General features: G+C 38.2%; 1 protein-coding gene across 7 annotated transcripts in view; it reads right to left on the reverse strand.

Moving 5' to 3' along the window:
• diaph2 (diaphanous-related formin 2) overlaps positions 1 to 21,673 on the reverse strand; it is a 384,094-nt gene that overhangs the window by 338,823 nt on the left and 23,598 nt on the right. For 6 of the 7 annotated variants that reach the window (XM_034884276.1, XM_034884277.1, XM_034884280.1 and 3 more), the window contains 2 exons: positions 21,466 to 21,570; positions 14,483 to 14,503 (listed from right to left, as the gene is read on the reverse strand). In XM_034884276.1, coding sequence (XP_034740167.1) covers positions 14,483 to 14,503; positions 21,466 to 21,570 — 126 coding nt within the window. The remainder of the gene's footprint in view (positions 1 to 14,482; positions 14,504 to 21,465; positions 21,571 to 21,673) is intronic. The other variant, XM_034884275.1, reaches the window with a different exon arrangement.

The raw sequence follows: 21,673 nt of genomic DNA on the forward strand, positions 1-21,673 counted from the left end.
AGTGATTAATCCTGATTAATCCACTGAAAATTCTGATTAATTTGATTAAAAATTTTAATCATTTGACAGCCCTAGTTTTTACACTAAACTATTTATTTGGGACAGTCTGGGCCTATAAGTAGGTAAATCTTGTTTAGAGAGATAAGCGACTCATTTAAATGCATGTGAAAACCTGTTGCCCCACCCAAAATCTTTCCAAAGCTATGCATAAAAACATAAGTATTTAAAAAGTTTGTGCCATGTTTAACTGTCAGGGATAAGTCAGAGAGTTATAGAGGTGAAGTGAGTTAAAAAGAAAGTGGAATTTAAGTGATTAAACTAGTACACACAAAAAGACTCTTAACCATGCATAGCGAATGGCTCTCACACCTAAAGTGAGGGCATTGTCTTTAATCAGAGGGTAATTTATTGACTTCCATTTACAAAGCCGTAATACTAGTGATCAAGCCCCTCAACCGTAAAATGCAATAAACTAGGGAAGTGTTTTGTGAACAAAGGCAAATAACAAGGCCCCACACATCATTATGTTCCCTTCATATCCCATTAGATTAGCTCCAAATGGGTTTTAGGTTGAGGAAGCCATGCCATATACAGCCAGGGTCATGGGTAAGAATGTCAAATTATCATTCCATGCTCCTCATTTTTAACACTTTGCCATATACCACTCACACCCACCAGAGGCTGAACCGAATCAATGCACTAGGGATTGCGCTGGCTAAATGTTATGTTGGTTACTTGTGGTCAGACTTGGACAACAGTAGAGAGTAGCTACTGATCTGGAGAAGAAGTCACTGGCTGGGCACAACTCTGGCATGTTGTAAGAGGGCAAAGGGTGCCATGCGCAGGCGTGGTTTGTTTTCATGTTTGCTTTCAGTGAGTGGCTGTTTAGCTCTACATCTTGAATTTTGAATAAGAAGAGAAATAGACTGAGCTGAAACAAGGCAGAGATACCTATCCTTGTAAAAAAACAAAAAAAAACATGCATTTATTAAGTAGTAGGCTATGAGGTACCAGTCATTTTGTTGTCCTTTTATCATTAATATTCAGAAGAGGAGGCGCACAGTATGATAATTTTTGTTTTGTAAAGAGACCCATGCCCAGCCCCTTGTTCCAGCCCACTGAAGGTTTTTGCTTAATAAAAACACAAGAACGTATTCTAATCTGTGTGAAAAACACAGCAGGTGAAAGAAAGAGTCCAATTTATGTTTGTATTGATTCATTATTTCTTCTTGCTTGTCTAATCACTTTTAATTTATGTTTTACAAAATTAAGGTTTTTGTTGGGCTTTGTAAGTAATTTAACATTCTTCCCATTGAGTAAGTAGTTCTATAGACTCAATTTGAAAGAAACCAAATTTAAATAATGCTGACTAGGCAGAGTCTTTTCTTAACATTGGCAGTATTGCTTTCTAGAGCCTCTTTCTATAGATTAAGCCATTATTGCAGCTGCCAATTATCATCTTCCTAGAAAAAAAGGTCTAAGCAAATGATGAGCAAGTTGTTACAAGATTATACAATTACGCCTATGTGTCATAAGTAGAAAGATTTTACACAAAATGGCAGATATACATTCCACTTTACCTGAAGCAGAAGACTGTTTGGCAGTAGATGGAAGGGAGATGTAGCTATGTTTTTCCCAAAGCATTTTCCCCAAATTATTTATCCCTCAACACAGGCAAAAACACTTGTCCATCAGTAGAACAAAGCAATGTAATTGGCTGCTTCCCCACTTAAGCTCCAGATTGCACAATGTTAATAACAAACTGATGAGAAATTCATTAGGGCTCCAAAAAAAAATCTCTCCTTGATAAGACGCGAGTACATTATAATTAAACTGATGCCTCTCCGTTTTCATTAGGCCGTGGAGCCTGAAAACCTGAAGAGTAAACCACTGAGATGGATGCAATTATACATGATTGTTTTATTACACAGTTGAGTCTAAAGTATAAAACAAAATGTACCCAGTTGATACAATAGGTACAATAGAAAGCCGGTTTACAATGTAGTCTGAGGTAATGAGCAGGGCCACGCGGAATCTGCGGAAGCTGAATTCTTCTGCAGACTTTAATGAAATTTAAAAAAACTTTAAACAAGATGTTTAGCTTCTCCCTGTCACTTCCCATCACGTTGCCTGAATACTGAATTTGTTCTCTCCTTCTAGACTCTACCCCCTTCCTCCTTTCAACCTACCACCTTTCTTTCCATCTCTCACTCTCTCCATCTGTTTACCAATTTTCCCTATCTCTATGCTCTCTCTCTCTCTCTCAGTATAAATGTGAAATGCTACGATGGCTTCACAGAATTCTGAGATGGCCAGCTTTGAGCCCAGCAGAAAGGGGACTCAAAGAAATAAGACGCACAGATTTCTGTGTACTTCTGTGCTTGTTGTGGCAGGGGAGAGACCTGCTTGCTTCTTAGCTGTCAGTGATGCCCTGGCAAAGCCCTGTCTGTACACACACAAATGTGCCCTCTCTTCCTCCACAAAAAGACAAAACAGCAAATCCATTCATGCATGCACAGATGCATGCACATACACAATCTCCACTCAGAAGCCCACACACCAAATTAAAGCCTTAAGTGCAAAATAATATGAATGAGATTACTCAATATATATGGTGACTCTGAATACTGAATTGTATTTCTTTCAGAGATGCTTTGAATATGAAATCACACAATACCAAATATCCTTGCTTCTGAAAACCTTGCTTTCACAAACAAGGTAACTGGTAGACAAACTCATAGCCTTGTATCTCTTAAACTGAAATTTAATGTGAAGCAAACAAAAACATTTAGTTTAGGCCCAGTCCATCCATTTATAAAGAAAGGTCATTTATGCAATGACATGTATTAGCCCATTGGCACCAAGACTGGGTTTAATGTCCACAAAATACCCTGCTCACAACTAGCATGCAGCCCTATTCTGTGTCATTACGGCTTCCTTTATGCTGACATCCCACATACAAGTAATCATGACTAGAGGAAATGGCTGCCATACTTAAACCGTCAACTGAAAATATGGATGGGTAAAGCTTGTGATTTGACCTCAGGGAAAGAGGAAGCAAGCGGGTCACACTAATTTGGACCAATAATCTCTCCCACAGTCATTAGGATGATCAATGCCATTCTAATGAAATAACATCTGGAACAAAGGATCCTAATGGCAGACAGCTGCTGGGCAAAGTGAGCTAATTAGAAGAACATTCAGTGATGCTAGCTAATGCAGCAGCCATTGTGCCCAGGTTTAGGACCCCACCCTGGTAACATCCAAAATACAACATGTTGAATATTTCATAAATCTGATAACTAATCATGGTACTGTATTATCAGTGGTAACACATAAAGAGATGGGGGGAGGGAGAGAGAGAGAAATACCCAAACATCTCAGCTAGACATGAATGCTTATCGAGCGGCACTAAATTGGTCAATTATGGAGAAAATCTGTTTTGAGGTAACCTTTCAGCTTATTTAATAAGCTATAAATCTATCTTTATGGCAGAATAAGTCGCTGGCTTTTAATGAATGTGTCTAATCACTCTCCTTTTCCTTTCCTTCTTTCTTTCAGTGTTTGTGTGTGTGTGTGTGTGTGTGTGTGTGGGTGTGGGTGTGGGTGTGTGTGAACATACTATATGCTTAAGGTTAAGTTAATGCAATTGAGTAAAATAATAATTGTGCAGAGTTTACCTCAAATTGAAGTTGCACACTGATGATTCAAGTGACAAGGTGTCACAACTAGAGAACAGCATTTTGAAAAAAGCAAACAAAAAGGTCCACTTCCAAACACTGGCTAAAAACGGAAGCAGGATCCAATTAGTACTAGGCTTAGAAAATAAAATAATGTGAAAGCATTATTACAAAGAGAAAATTTGTAATAGTGTCTGTCTTTGGTGATCACGAATAAATATAATTACTGTGAACAAAGACCATTGCATGGTCTAACATAATTTAAACGACACTCCATTGTCAGACCTTAAAGCATTAATTACATATAATGGGGAAAATGGGAAAGGATGAAAAACCGTTAAGAAATTCCAGTCAGCATAAGCCTTGTATGCCATGTCTACCCCCATACACATTTGTTTGCTTTTCTTGTTTTGTTTTTAGGATAACAGTTAAATCCATAGATATTACACAGAATTAAAAGTCAAGCAGAAAATCAGATTCTGAGATGTATCATGTCATATTCTACAAAACTAATGGCATTACATATTGTAGTCCTTTTTGGTCACCATTTACTACTCTGATGAAAAACTGATCATTCTATATATAACTCATTCTAATTCAGTGTGAGATATTCCCTTTGTGAAGCAAAAATATTGGAAACTTTAATTCAACTATATAAACAAATTAAGAAAGGCAAAAAAGACAAAAGACAACATGTAAACAAATTATTATTTTTACCTTTGCAATTTGCCCTTAAAAACCTGGCCAATGAAAGACTGTGTGCCTTGTATTGCTGGTGCTTTACTTCCTTCTCGTTGAAAGACTGCATTGGCTTCTACAGTATTTGGACAATTTCATGCAATCTTATCCAGCTAAATTCATAATTTTTTTTTAACTTTCATTGTTCTCATTCAGTAAAATTCTGGTTTATGTGAACATTCATGATGTGAATGGAGGAGGTATGGTATAACACAAGAAAATTACATTAGCATGGGTGGTTTGGGAAATAGGAAAAAATACAGGTTTGAGTGCAGTCGACACTGGAACAACACTATTCCTCAGAGAGCACGACAAGGGCGGCGAAAAGCTCCCAACTAACAGTAATTGGTTTTAAAATAATAGAATTCATTACAGTTATGGCGCTTGTTCAGAAATGCAAACAGGGGAAGAAAAAACATTCACTAGAGACTTGGGCTGAACTGCTTCACTAAAAACCAAGGGGAGATGAAAGGCATAATTCAAATGACAATTTTAGAACCCTTAGTTCATTTATATCAGAAGCTCAGAAGATGTTGCTGGCATATTAACATCAAGATATTTTTTCTGTTCTTTTGTTCTACTTGCAGGGCTTGGAAGGAACTTTTTTTTCCTCTCAATTTCATTCTTTTGTGAAAGCAAATTCCTCCTCCTCACACAGAGACGTGTGAGGTGACACACAAACAATCTAGCAAACAACACCCGTTGGCAGCAGAGACAGCCAACTGAAAGCTAACATGGGAAATCTTGACAGGAAAGAAGAAAAACACCTCACACATGACACTGAATTTGCTGCTTGTCTTATTAAATGACGATGTAATTATACACATCAGGGGTCTGCATTGTAAGGTCCTGTGTTTTTTCACATCCAATGGCAGACTATGTTTGATTCAACGCCAGCATCTCAGGTGTGAAGCAGACATTCACTTAATCAGCATTAATAAGATCATCTATCGAGACCACTCAGGACATAAAGAGACAGGTTAGCCATCTCAACATGATTGGATGTCACTTCTCACGCTGGGTCTATAGCCAACATCAAGGACATCATCATTTGAAACACCATACATCTGCCATCAAATCAACCTCAGCTCAATATCTAGTAATTGGCCCGATTCTAAAGAAGTGCCTGAAACATTTTGACCACCAATTGATAGAGCCAAAAGCCTTTACTACATATGTGAAAATAACAGCAGGGATAAACCTTTTTATTTTTTGCTTTACTTTACTCTTATTTTTTGGGCCCAGTACCCGAAGAAAAACAAGACCACCATATGGCTGTGCATTAAAAATTGATGTGATATGTTAGTAAGGGCACCTGAGCTGAATGACAAAGTGGAAGAAGTTGAAATAGTGAGCACAGCATGTGCGGGGAAGAAAAGATGTACCACTCTCTGTCACAATCTGAATGTAAGCCATACCCAAGCAAGACTATGTTTCAGCAGAACACATGTAACCAAGAGAATATGTGTCATGTTAAGAGCTCAGGGTGTCAATAAACAAATGTGGCTCACATGCAAAGGTGGGGTCAGACAAGGATGAGATTTGATGTTCATAGCAACTACAACTAAATTCACAAAAGGTTAGTCAGAGAGTGATGTGGTGTCAGTCTGCTGGCATAAAACATAAAAGGGACTTACAGAGAGAACCAGAAGGAAAGACTGTGATATCAATGGTGCGGTTCTGTAAGCATAACTTATGTGGTGTTGGTGTGGGACTGCATCCGTTCATCAGTGTGGGGCCAGTCTAATAAATAATTCAGGTATGACTGCATAAAGGAGTGGTCAATACAACAGGTCTAGTCGATAACAGGTAAGGTAAGATGGGCTTCCTTACAGGCCCTGATCAAGCAAGTGAAGCGTAAAAGGGAAAAAAAAGAGGGTGTGGACCCCATAGAGGTTGGCTGTCTTCCATCATGTCCAAGGTAGTCTTACTTTTTAATCTGTTCACAGGAAAGATAATAATGATGAATCTGTTCTTTTTCCCTCTGTATACAGAAGGAGGTTGAGAGTATTGATCAGAGAAGACAGACCAATTTGAATGCTGTTGAGCCATTTCGCACTTATTCTCCCCTTTAAAGATCAGACTTCTAACAAATGGCATTAGTGGCACACATAACGGTGGGTTATGTGGGCTGAGAGAAACCCATTAGGTCAATTCCATAGCAACAATGTGGCTTTTCTACCCCTATGTACTGTACTAACTGGCCAATTCAATGGGCATCCACTGCCACCAAGTGCTAGCCTGCAGTACTACACAGCTGGCTGAAGAACTGCAGCTGTTCCTGCATCTGTCTGAGTAGAGGCTGGGCATGACCAGATGTATGACCAGCTAATAGGTCTATGGCATTGATAATGATACACTCTCAGCAAGCCAAACAAAACTAAGATCCATGCCATCGGCAATGTTGTGCTAAAGACCTACTTGCTTGATACTATTCATTGCCCTTAATACATAGCTATGTTTGGTTTAGCACAATTGAAAGCAAATAGAGACCATCTAATTTGCAAAGACCTGTGACCAGTTTGGCAGTTTAAGACCATCCTAGCCAGCATGCACAACAAAGAGGTTGTGCCAACTTAGTCAGGATTGACCCTCTGATTCTCTGATGTAGCAAGAATGTTTAGCAACCAAGCCTAACCTAAGTCATATCAGCCTGAGCCCTTATGTTCAGCACATGAATAGTTAATTTATACATTCAGGCATGCTTTCATTCATTCACTAGGGAGGAGGGGGCAATTGATCAGCTGTGTGCTACTAGTAAACAGCTTAAAAGTCATATGGCTTAAAGGCTGACGTTTTAAAACTGTCGAATATCGCTCCTAAGCACCCTTAAAAATAAACTGCAAGCCAGACACTAACACAGCTAGTGATCTGGCCTTGATCATGTCACCAATCATTACAACAGAGAAATGTCTGGGGATTCATGGGGAAACCGGGCTGTTGATGAGGCAATTATGTGGCTTTACTCTTGTGCGTCGAAGTATGACATCACTATGAAAACCCTGTCGCTTATAGGCAGAAACTATACCTTGTTAGTCAGTGTTGTGCTGAGTGGACTAGTTGGCTGAGCGGTAAGGCGCTCCCAAAGGGCTTGGTGGTCTTACTGCAAGAGCAGAGAGGATTATAAACAGGCCATCAATGTGACTCTCTCATAACCCAACAGCTACAGTAAAACAACTTTGGTTTCCACTTATGTTGACCATAGGTCCCTGTCATAAGCTGCCTCACTTTGTCCTTCTTGTCCTCAAACCTTGCATTGAGTCAGTTATGAAACAAAGACATTCCAAATCAGCAAGGTCTGTGTGTAGGCTGTTGTGGACACTACCCACAATGGAATGCAAGTCCACAGTACTGTCAGTGTAAAGTCTGCATCTGGAATGATTACAAATACACAAGAGGAGAGAGCCTGGTTATGAACAGAAGTGCATTATCACATCACCCATTGCAAGTATTATCCGTGATAACATCTAGAAAAAGCAGACAACTCCATCAACCAAAGCAAATAACTTACTAAATATACACAGATGTAGAGAAGGATATCAAAAAGCTAAAAGGAGCAAATAAAGAAATCGGGAGTGACGGGAGGAGCAGGCAACCATAAAACATGGGGATACACAGAATTTCACAGCTGTGTGAACAGTTAAAGCAGATGCGGCGGGATGTGATGGTGGATGCATACAGAGAGGCGGGTTGTAAAAATATGCTATAAAGTTTATGGAGCCTAATGCGGCCCTGCAGGAGCCTCCTGCCGAGCTGAGCATGCCGACAGTGCCGTTGAGTGTGTGACAGAGCTGTGGGGGACAGATGTACAACTGTGAGCATGCTAGTATTCTCAAGCTCCATCACTGGTGTGGGGATGTGCATACAGTACATCAAATTCACAGATACACAATCAACAGAACTAAGAATCCTATTTTTTCTCTCTAAAGTAGCCTATCATACTATATCTCTCCTATGCACATCAAAATCCAAGCAGTAATATCCAATATGTCTATTGGAACTGCATGGACAAAACAGTACTACTTACCACACACACAGTCAAGCAAGCATGTGCACACACCAACACAAATACAGAGAAGAAAAGCACTGCCATAGCCAATCCAATATCAGCATACTGTGACCACTTCAGCCTTTCATGTTCCCTTCAAAATAACGAGATCCAACTCTCCCCTTCTGATTGAAGAGGAATGATTGTTTCTGCCTTTGAAAAGGCATATGTTGTATAGAGAGATGTGTTAGAGGAAAATTAGGGAAGAACAAAATGCAGCACAAAAGGAAAAAATGAAAAGATAAAAACTGAAAAGAAAAAGAAGACAAATGCTGATAGAAAAGTAACCTTTTTTTCTTATTCCCAGTGGGAGCTAAACCTTTGCTTCTTCCACAGTGTGCAAAGGTCAGTCCAACCAGGTAGCCTGAAGATAAGCCATTCAGCACAAACATTAATCGATTAATCGTATGTAGACCTTAAAATTCAACACTATATGAAAAATGCGAGCCAGGCCATGATACTATTAACAAATTAATTACATGTAATAGTATATCTATCCTTCATCAAAGTAAACTTTGTCACAAGGTACATTTAATGTTTAAAAGATCCTTAAGAGTGGGTAACAGAGAAACAGATGCTCCAGAACAATGCAGCAATTGTGAAGCCCTATTATTCAAACCGTTTCCCAAATCCAATATGACTTCACAGAATATTTAAAGGGAGGTGTAATCATCCTAAATAAAACAGTACTGGGGTTTTGCGCTGGTTGTTAACGGCAATAATGGCAATAACAGAAGGTTTGCTCATCCATCGGCGAACAGACCATATCAGAACCCAGGCGCACGCATCTGTCCAAAATCATGGCAACCAAAGGTCTCTAGTCCACCCTGGAGCTGCCTCCAGCCCCAAAAGCATTTGAGTAGATTAAGCAGCAAATATTCAATATCTATTAAAAACACCTGAGGACAAAATTGCAGAAACACTTTTTTTTAAATAAATAAATCATTCCTCATCTCAATCCCAGACAACCTAAAATATGCTTTCAGCCAATCAAAGAAACATCTTATTCAAACAGTCCCCTCAAGAGCGTGTTTCCTTGATCTTAATTTAAGATAGAATCTATGGTGAACACTGACTGAGGGCATGGGAGGCACACATTATTGATTAATTTTTCATTGCCGTTCTTTTAAAGCACCAAGGACATGTGCCACATCAAATCTGCTCAACCCTCAGCACCCAGTTTAATAGCTTGCTTGAAACAAAACAGTCTTTTGAGGCATGTGGTTTTAAAAGGGGAATGAAGGAGGGTGCCTTGATTTCCTTTCAGGCACAGTGTACACACTTTTTTTATAAGGCCCTTCGTAGGTACTCCTGGCATGGTGAACGAGCACTTGATTGGAGTTAGTTAGGAGCCAGATGTCTGTGTGTCCTCATATCCATGCAACGCTCTCTTTTTTGTCTCATATACCATCTGGATAATTTGCCTTATCTATAACTACTTGTTTACTGGTTATCCTTTATTCTGTAAATCATCAACAGTTACAGAGGAGAACAAGAACACAGGTAACAACTAAAACACATCAAGGTCATTCATTTCAATGGGAATTTATAAAATTTTGATTTTAGTTTCTGAAATGTAATGTACGTGTTTACACGACCACACTAACCACCACCCCCTGACCTGTCAGAGCTGACCAGCATGTTGCCATGGAAATAAGCAGTCATCTTTCCAGTCACACAGATATTGATTGCTTTTCAACACATGGGGCACACCCCTTTTCTCGTTCATGTGCGCTCTCACTCCCATAGCCTCAGCAGCATTCCATTTGAGCTGCAGAGCCTATCAATGGCAGTGCAGAGAGACGGAAGTCTACTTTACAGTAACACAGCAGGCGTCATTGTTGGATTGTTACAATGTGGCTTTTGACTTGTGACATAAATCAGACCAATCTTTACAGAAACTGATGCTATAAAGTTGCTGTAATGGTCAACAGGCCTCCGTGCCTGGTCCATCTTGACTGTGTGAGTCCACCTGCAGGCATGCTGTTACCCAGGTGTGTGTGCTGCTCATATTTTCCTCAATCTAGCTTAAGGAGGTAGAGAGAGCATATGAGACTTAACAGTGTTGCACACTTACACGCTGGTCAGACTGGATTAGAGCCAATTCACACAGTCCTCTTTTCCAACCTTATTCTTTACTGGGAGAGGGGAAGGTGCCAGAGAGATTTCATGCCTGCGATAGAGGAGTCACAGTTGTGTGTTCCCTATAGACAATCCTAACCAACAGCACATCTGAAAGCATTCCATCCCACCGACGCACGCTGAGAGCGTGAAAATGGGAATCTGCCAGCAAAGCAGGGAGCTAACAGTAGCACAAAATCGGCTAACCAGGCTAAACACTTTTTTTTTTACACTTTCAGGATTTAAGAATGACAGCTCATAGCTTTCAGTATGTTAGCCATACAGTGAGGCTCAAAAGTTTGGGCAGCCCAAGTAAAAAGTTGTAATAATGTGCACAAAGAAGCCAAGAAAAGATGGAAAATCTCCGCATCAAATGCCAGATTAGACATAATATCGTATAATATGTCAAAAAAGTTAGATTTTATTTCCATCATTTACACTTTTCAAGAGACAACAAAAAAATGGCTTATGCAAAAGTTTGGTCACCCTACAGAGTTAATACCTTCTACTGCCGCCTTTGGCAAGTATCACAGCTTGTAAACATTTCTTGTAGCCAGCAAAGAGTCTTTCAATTCTTGTTTGAAATATCTTTGCCCATTCTTCCTTAAAAAGTCTTCCAGTTCTTGGAGATTTCTGGGCTGTCTGTCACGTACTGCTCTTTTAAAGTCCATACATAGATTTTCAATTATGTTGAGGTCAGGAGATTCTGAAGGCCATGGCAAAACCTTCAGTCTTCACCTTTTGATGTAATCCACTGTGGATTTTGAGTTGTGTTTAGGATAATTATCCATTTGTAGAAGCCATCCTCTCTTTAACTTCCACTTTTTCACAGATGGCATCAAGTTAGCGTCAGAAATTTGCTGAAATTTTTTTGAAATCCATTTTTCCTTCTAGTCTCAAAATGTTCCCTGTGCCACTGGCTGCAATACAACCCCAAAGTTGGACAGAGGTTCTTTTCATTAAATTCTGTGCCCTTTCTTCTCCAAACATATTGTTGCTCATTCCAGCCAAAAAAGTTCTATTTTAACCTCATCGGTCCACAGAACTTGTTTCCACAATGCATCATGCTTGTTTATATGTTAATTTGCAAACTTCAAATGCTGATTTTGTGGTGAGAACACAGAAGAGGTTTTCTTCTGATGACTCTTCCATGAAGACCATATTTGTACAAGTATCTCTTTATAGTGGAATGGTGTAGCACAACTCCAGTGTCTGCCAGGTCCTTCTGGATGGATCGTGCAGTCAAACGTGGGTTTTGACTTGCTTTTCTCACAATCCTGCGAGCTGTTCTGGCTGATATTTTTCTTGGTCTTCCAGATCTTGCTTTAACTTCCACTGTTCCTGATGACTTCCATTTCTTAATTACATTCCAAACAGAGGATATTGGCATCTGAAAATCTTCTTATAGCCTTCTCCTGCTTTGTGAGCGTCAACTATTTTCAGTTTCAGTTTCCTAGACAACTGCTTAGAAGTACCCATGGTGCCGTTTGTTGGGGCAAGGTCAGATGAGTCTGGGCATTTAAAACCTTAAGATTGACATCACCTGGTCTTTCCAAATGATGATTGAGAACAATCCATGACACTGTCAGGTCTCAGCTTTCCTAAGGGGGCGGTGCACGGTAGAAACTCTGCAGGGTGCCCAAACTTTTGCAGACACAATTTTTTTATTTCTGATACTTTGAAAGTATAAATGATGTATATAAAATCTAACTTTTTGTGATATATTATACAAATGTCTGATCTTTCATTTGATAACTTTTTAGAGATTTTTCCATCTTTTCTTGGCTTCTTTATGCACATTAACACAAATGTTTACCTGGGGTGCCCAAACTTTCAAGCCCCACTGTAAATCTAGGCTACTATTGCATGATTACCACACAGTTTATAAAAGTCAGGTCAAATGCTTCATTAAAAAAACTTACTGATAACCAGGGTCTCTGGCTTCTTTTGACATGGTTTGCAGAACTTCTGAGTGGGCCTCCTCCACATCTTGAATGAACAGTCATGATACAAGCTGGGGATAATTCTGTCATATTCCATTTACGAAACACAATGTGGCCATCACTCCTGAATCAACAGCTACTCCCTCCACGTCCCTACAGGCCAAGGCGAAAAACCTACTCTTCCCACAGAAATAACCAAGCACAAAAGATCAGTCTGAAAAAGTAAAGAACGCAACAGATACAAAAGGTCTCTTTAAAATGCCTCAAAGAGCGAGGTTTGTCTGCATGGGTAGAGCAAAGGCCAGGTCAGTGTGCTGCTTTGCCTGTGTTCCTGTTAAGCTTTACAGTCTTCTTAATCCTTACGAAGCTCTCAATAGCCGATAAAATTCCATTTATAGTGACAATTCAACGCTTGCTTGACCAATAGCAGTGTGTTTCTTTCTTTTTTTTTAAAGGCCTTGAAAAAGTAAAAACCTATTTTTTAGGAAAGGTAACATGGTGCCACTTTATGGGAACTTCAGAAAGAAAAAGGGCAAAGTGCATATTACTGTGAGGAGAAATAAAAGAAAGTATAACCAATACATATTGTACGTATGTATATTGTATCCTAGTATTTCATTTATATTTATATTCTGTGCTGTGTAACGGATTTTGCTGCTGTAACACCATAATTTCCCAATTTTTGGGGATCAATAAATAAATATCTATCTATCTATCTAAAATGGATAGAATAAATAATAGAGCAAAACCAATAAAGGATTTTTAAGGCCAATGCGATACAATATATTGGCGTATACATAAATATATGAAAAATAAAAAATAAAAAATCCAGAAACGCATGACAAAACATGAAACAGATTTCCCTAGCTTTAGTTATTTGTAGTTATTTATGACTTCTCACTAAAATAAAAGAGTGGCCTCTGGTGGACAAACGATGCAATGCCAACTCAATTTTTATTTTATTTTTAAAATATTCATTTATCAGAAGCATTTTTTGTTCATTACAAATGATTCTGCCAAATTAATATTTAAAAAATAAAATATATATATTTTTGTTTTTTAATCAACCCTTCAAAATGCTGATACTGATAGATAGGGAAATGCCTAATATCTGCCAATAATATCGGCCCGCCAATATATCGGTCGGGCTCTAATACAGCAATATAAATTTGTTAAGATTATATGGTCCTTTTGTACACCATGAGTTCTTTTGAACAGGGACAGAGTTGTTGACAGAAAATTCAAACATTTAGCTATGAATACTTCCAATAAACTAATCTACTACAATATGAGGCAGAAAAAATGTACTTGATATCTTTTTCGCAGTTCAGTAGGTTAGGTGGGTATGTACAGTTTGTGTGTGAAGGTGCACATAAGCGTGTGCTCTAGGGCTTATTACAGTAAATAATGTATATTCTCAGTATGAGTTGTGACTCATAGACAGAATGAACACAGTTAAAACCATTTAAATGCAACATGGCCAGATAAACAAATCAGATTGCAAATTATTAGTATTTGTGTAAAAGCCATTTGTTGATATCACAATATTCAAATGCTAATAGGTGTTACACTGCAATCTATTTCAAAAGAGAAATGGCAAAAACCAACAAAAGGCCTCCCACTTCATGTTCAGGCTGTATAATTTCAAAATCCCTCATTTAAAAGTGCTACCATTTACAAGCAGGAATTGTGTTGGCAATTTATAGCCTTTCAAATTACAGCCCATTAGCAATATCAGGGCTGAAAATAAAAATCCAAACCATAAATATGACCTCACTTGCACAGTTTGGAACGTGATCCTTGACATCTTTTCAAAAGGTGTGTGTGTGTGTGTGTGTATGTGTGTGTGTGTGTGTGTGTGTGTGTGTGTGTGTGTGTGTGTAGGGTGGGAATAAAGACAGATACACAGAATGAACAACATTCAGAAGCCAAGTAAATAATGGGCTACTTACCGCAACTTTGCTCCCAGTTATCTGCATGCAGCGATCAGCGGAGAAGGTTAATGTGCAAAAAGACACAAACAGCACAATCATTAGTAGGCCAGAGAATCCTCTCCATAACAAGTTGAGTCATTAGCGTAACTTGTTTGTGTGACATCACAAACACACTGTACAACAACAAAAAATGTAAAGCCAACAAAATCTGTGCATCATTTGTTCTTTTCATTTTCAATATCAATTGAGAAATTCCAAAACAATGAGTCATTTTGTATTTAATGATGATTCCAACACAAAAAGGGCTTGTCTTTTGGAAATTTTTCCATCTTTTCTAGGCTTTTTTATGCACATTAAGAAAAAAATTTACCTGGGGTGGCCAAACATTCGAGCCCTACTGTAAATATATTTACTGTGTAGGTGAGACCAAGAAGTTGGTGACTTCTTTGTGTGTTGTACTTAGCCTAACTTTGCAGCAAATACAACTGGGCACTGGCAGTACCTGGTACTGAGATAATACAATAATGGAAAATACAAAAATGAGGCTGAATTTGCAGTGTTTGTGTGTGTTTGTGTGTGTGTGTGTGTGTGTGTGTGTGTGTATATATATATATATATATATATATATATATATATATATATATATATATATATATATATATATATATATAATATCAGTGTAATTCACTGGCCTAGATCTTGTCTTTCTGATCATATGCAAATAACAGTGTGGCCAGTCTGAAAGTATCCAATGTACTGGAACAGGAAATAAAATCAAAGTACCAAAAAAACAGCAGTTTTTAGGTTTTTCTGTATTCGTAAATAAATAACAACATACTGTAACTACTTGTGTTTTTCATTTTCTGATTTTGGATTCTCTATTGAATATTAAAAGAAAAAATTGATACACAGATTCAAGAACCTTTAAAAGTGTGTGCACATACTGAAGATAATGTCTGTTTGGCCACTGCAATTTTCAAAACGTTTAGACAGATACATGAAAAAACAATATTTTGCAATGCATGGTAAAGGTATTATCAATACATGTCAACAACAACTGTGGTGGTGAGGAATCAAAGTTTTAGACATGGTGATTTCCCCACAAGGGATTTAATAAACAATTAACAGGGTAAAATATGATACTCATCCCCAAAAAGGAACAGTGAGTAGTGTTGACAAAGAGGCTGCAGAGGGTCTCTCTAGCCTGATATCAAACAGCTGTCATTAACGTTGGGCTTGAGGTGTCAACCTTGTTGGCAGAGTACCTAGTTCCCATGCAGCATGATTCTTGGAGTTTAACCACGGTATCTGTCAATAGTGACAGGTAGCAGGAGTTTTTTTATTATTGCGACTGCGGGGCTTGTTCCACAGTACGAGGATGTCTGTCAGCTGAGTGAATGTAGTCTATACTGTGGCTGAGCTCTTCTTTCTCTGCCATGTTTTTGGAGGAAATGTATTTTAATTGCAGGATGTTACAGGACACACTACTTAGCTACTTGTTTCACCTCTTTCTTTCTCTCCTGTTTTCACTCCCTCCCAATCACCCCCATCCCTCCATTTCTTCTAATCTCCCTTTCCATTTCTTTTATTGTCACTCTCAAACTCTCAAGTTTGTGGCCATTTGATGCTTGATTTCCCCCCTCCATTCCTCTGCCAAGGGTTTATGACAGCCATAAAGTCTGTTTTACACGTGCCACCACCTGATCACGCACACACTACTTTCCAATCACACTATGTTGTGTAACCACATTTTCTATGCTCTCCAGCGAATGCAGCATGTCATGTCTTTGACATTAGAATGAAGATAAAACGGAGTGTATTATTCTCAATACTTCAGGCATGCAAAATGGTCCAGCTTTGAGTTGGGGAGCTCTGGCATCTTACACTGGGTCAGCTGTCAAACACTTGGGGGTTATCTTTGATTGCAGCATGAAATTTGACAAGCAGATCAGTACTGTTGTTAGGATGAACTTTTTCCAGCTGCTTCTCCTGCTAAAGTTAAGCCCTTCCTTCCTTAACAATCATGATCTAGAAAAGGCGATTCATGCCTTTATTGGTTTAAGGTTGGATTACTGTAATGCTCTTTATGTTGGTCTAAAGACCTCCATCTCACGTCTTCAACTTGTGCAAAATGCCGTTACTCCCGTTCTTTACACCCTACATTGGCTCCCTGGTGGTTTTAGAATAGATTTTAAGGTTTTATTGTTTGTTTTCAAAGCCTTAAATGGTCTGGCCCTGGAGTATTTGTCTAAAATTTTAACTTTGCGGGAGCACAACCGGTCACTGCATTCTTCAAATCAGCGAGTTTTAGAAGTCCCAAGGTCCAGGTATAAACGGTGGGGTGATCAGGCTTTTGCAATTGCTGCCCCAACACTACAAAGCTACCCCCTGATATATGCACTATTACAGCTGTAGCTCTTTTTAGGTTCAAACTCGTATCTGTTTAGTCTGGCTTTTAATACGTGGCAGTGGTGTGACAATTTTATCCTTGTGTTTTTTGTAACCTTTTCTGATTTTACTGTTTTCCATGTTTATTCTTTTTATAGTTTGATATATGTTTTTACTCTGGGTTTTTTGATGTTTATCACTTTGGATACCTGATGGTTACTGTAAAGTGCTATATCATTTAGATTGATTGATTGATTGTCTAACAGTGGGGAATATTTTACCTGAATACTAGAGGAGACTTGAAATGAGCCATATAGACGTAATTGGTTAGATATTTTCCACAGATGTTGATTCCTACAACTTTGGATACATATTTTTGATATTTTTTTTGAGGAGCTTGACCGGGTAACAGACATTATCTTGAGTGTTTACAGACAACAGCCAGCGAGGAGCTCAAGGGGGAAAAGCACAGTTTCATTGACAATGAGTTTGTATTTTTAATTCAATGTAACATATTGTTCTCACTGAGCTAAAAACTCCTTTAAGTTTAGACCCTACGTAAGCATTTGAAAAGTGTCAACTACTTACTGAGATCTGATATTGAGCACCTCTCATACTACGGTATGAATAAACTAAGGATAAGTTGCTGTGCACAAGTGCATGAATTTTCTTTTCAATACTAATGTAGTCATTACCACCCAATTTCGTAAAGGATGGAAAATATATATTAATTGCATAAACAATCAGCATTATAATAAGAAAGGGCCTAGATGATCTGAGCAAATAACAGGCCCCATTAAAAGAAGGAGGTGGCACATTGGTGATCACATCCATATTTAAATTAAACTGGGCCAGTAACACTGTGCAGCCCCTCTTACAAGACCCTGCCATTACAGTCCTCCTGCATCTGAGACACAGCACGTCTGAAATTAACCAGAAAATATTCATTGACAGAAGGTGAAGTACATTTCTAAGAAATAAGCAAATGTATTAGTGTTAACGGGAGGTTTTAATGATGTTGGCATACGTTTAGAGCAAAAAGAAAGAATGAGAAATTAGAGTTGAGAGTTCATGCAAAGCTGATGGTCAAGGACATTCACTGACACACACCTACAAAAGCAGAGTTGGATTTCATTGAAACAGAGTTTATATTCAAATGAACAGGATCAATATAAAAAAAGCTTTGCCTTTCCTTTGTAAGACATTTTACAAGAGTAAACCAATAATCTGTTTTCGTATTACCAATCATTTGAAGACAGATAGGTTTATAGAAATAGCCTTTTGTGGTATATCAACATGCATGAATAATAAATATATGTGCAATAAATTTGTACACATTGTAAAGGAAATTTCAAGCACCTAAAACCTATTCAAGGACAAATAATTCCTTCATTGTTGAAGCTCAACTGAGCAGGTCTGTAGAGACGGGCCACATACTTTGCATTAGCTGTAGGTTAGGAAATAAAGAGGGCTGTCCAAATAAATACACATAAACCCAATGTTCTATTGGAACCTTATAATTAGGGGTGCACCAATCAGATACAGATATCTGATATCGGGCTATACTGATGCAAATTGCTGGATAGGGTGTCAGTCAAAATGGGGCTGGGCAATTTAACGTTTATATTGTGTTTTTTACATACGCCCTAATAAATAAAAAAAAGACGACACAGTGTACCTTACCAGCAGGTAGAGTGCATCTAACGTTAGCTTACGGGTAGCCTGCAGCTGTGCATCTCCGTGAGTTGTGTAAACAACAACCGGTAAAAGCAGAGTGCGTGGGCTGCAACAAGACTAAATAATGCCTTATGGTGCAGTCAGATGCTCTTTGAATTTTGAGAATCATGACACCCTTGGTTTATATACACTATATACTAGAATTTCTATTTCGGTTTAACTGTTGACCAATTTGTTGCTGCATTTAAAAGGTTTAAACTTGTAACTTGAATTTGCTGGTGCCCGATTTATTTTTTTATTAATAAATAACAATTGAGTAAAATTGATATCTATGTATTTATTTGTTACATTTTGCTTTACAAAGTTAGGAAAGTAATGTTTAAGTCAAGCCTGGTGTTGCCTTGCACATAAAAGAATGATCCCTGTCACTTCTACATAGTGAAGCATCCAGCTATTAATTAAACACTGGTATCGGATCAGTACTTGGTATCAGCTAATACCTAAAAGCCCATCTAACAAAATCAGGACTGAAAAAAATCAGATCAGTGTATCTTTCCTTCTAATACCATCTAGGAAAAAAAAGGAAAAAGAACAGGAAATTGAGATGAACAGGTGTGAAGCCCATCCACACCCCCAAACTGCAACCTCATAATGTAGCATAGATCTTTGATAGAATATGATTAAGTCACATTTACAGAAAAGCCCCACAACAAAACAAGACATCCCAACATGTCCAAAATGCACCACTCCTACATTCATCACGATTCAGAGTTTAAATGCAACATGTTCCTATTAGCCCACATCACATGCTCATCGGCACATACAAACAACGTTCGCCCCTAGAAAATTCCTAACCCTGAAAGAGAGAAATACATTGTAGTGGTGAGATTCTTTATCACATACACAATCGTGGATGCATTCCTGTAGTATAAAATAAAGACTGGACAGTTTTTTCAAAAACGAAGCTGGTACTTGAAAATACAAAGCAAGCAAGAAATCTGCCTTACAAAGACTTGGGTATCTAAATGTTAAACGAACAGAATACATGTTATGTATTTGTTGACAAACTGTACTTTGTGATGGTTATGGGCTACATGGGCTTCTCTAGTTATGAGAATTCTTTTAATGTTAAGAAAAAAAACAAATTCCACTAATCAAGACCCTACAGAGCACAGGATCATCATTACAAGGCAGTATATATATTAGAACATTCTTCCAAGTTGCAGGCTGCGATGCTCCAGTTTAATTATTACTCAAATTTGTATGAATACGGTTTCTCTCTTTTCATCTATCAGGAGCTAAAAACGACCACAGGGTATCAATTTAGTGTAAGACAAAAGTCACTTTTCAAAATAGAATCAATTAGGTAATGTGTTATTGAAGACAATTCATTAAGACCTACTGAAAACACTGGCTAATGAGCAAACCTAACTAAACTAAAGATGGTTCATTAAGGCCTTGGTTTGGCTCGTATTTTAGAGTAGGTTGTTTGTTTAATATGTTAAAAGTTTAGATAATGAGATAAATTACCTGCTTCTAGTGTTTCTAGTGTAGCTCACTGCGAAGGAGATTTGGTAGCAATGTCACAATATCATCAGAACCAAATTTGAAAAAAATATATATCAGTTTCAACATTATTTATTTGAATATAGGTTGAAAATGATTTGCATATCATTGAATTCGGTTTTTATTTACATTTTACTTACATCTCCCAACTTCATTGGAATTGGGATTTTTATTTAAAGGTGTTTTAGTGTAACTGTATGCACTTGGAATTGAATGACTGTGTACAGATACATCCTCCCTGACACTCAGCCACCTCCCTTCCTTAGTCTTATTAAAAGGGATAGCAGAGTGCTGACAGACATTACATTTTGTCCTCTGTCTTTTGACTACACAGATTATGTTTTTCATTTGAATAAAATATTAGAGCTCACAAAGCATAATGGGCCCTGTGAGGAATTCAATCATCTCGGATAATCATCATTATCAATAATGCCAGTTAATTACCATAACAATAAGGAAGGTAATAAATGATGCTGTCAAGAGAGAGCTACTAGGTTCAGGAAGCAATGGGGGCAGAAATCACTTTTTCTTCTTCTGTGTCTAAAGTAATATTTCACCTCACAGGGTTGGTTATAGCTTCCAAAGAGGCTAGGATATTTCATCCTACATATGGATTACCATCAGAATGCTTTATTTTTTACTGCTGTTTTTGGATTAGAGTGATGATCAAGTGCTGTATTACTCTCCAAAAAATGGGCAACATAATCCTAAACATATAATTTAAAAACTGACAGCTGAAACAGGATAAGTGTTGTTTTGATAAGCACTCAGAACAAAGATAAAGTGTATGGTGCAGCTGGCTATATTGTAGCATAAAAGGCTTGTGTTGAACATAGCCTAAAATGCTTGCTTTTCCTCACTTTTGTGGTGGTTGTGCGTTTTACTATGATACTGCTGTTGAACCAAGAAGTTGACTGGACTTTATTTTTATAATCAATAAGCAAACAATGAGTATTGGCACCGTCACCACTTGACAAAAAGAAACTCCCATGCAAGTTGGACAACTTGACAACCTACAATTAGCATGCAAGCACATGACTGGACAAGCACTGACCATCCACCTAGCATTCAGTAAGTAAGTGACTACAATTTATACTGGATGGTCTACAACGGCAGATTGCGGCGCACTGGAAAAAGATTGAACAAAATAAATCAAATTTGCAATCAAAGATGTGGGACTCAAGCATGAAGAGTGGAGAGAGAGTGTGAAAGAAGGGATGACAAAGCAAGCAATAAAGCAGAGGATCAGGTTAAACTCATTCTGGAGAGCGTGTGAAGTGTCACGATGCTTTAGCTTATCAACTACAATTATCCAGTACACACTCTTCAGTGTATAAAGATAGACTTCTTGAATTAACTCTCTCACTTACAGATTTGGCAGTAGCTGAGATGTACTGGACCACCATCTCTCGTTTGGTGCTCAAGTCCTTTCCACGCAGAGGGGCTTTGCGTTCCTCATTCAGGTTCATGTCCTCCTAGATACACACACACAATAAGGAGAATTGTAGGAAATGTTACAGACTGTGTACTCAAATTTACTACAACACACTTAATGGAGAATGTTGATCAAGATTGTTT

The sequence above is a fragment of the Etheostoma cragini genome, chromosome 10 (assembly GCF_013103735.1).
Source record: "Etheostoma cragini isolate CJK2018 chromosome 10, CSU_Ecrag_1.0, whole genome shotgun sequence".
NCBI lineage: Eukaryota > Metazoa > Chordata > Actinopteri > Perciformes > Percidae > Etheostoma > Etheostoma cragini.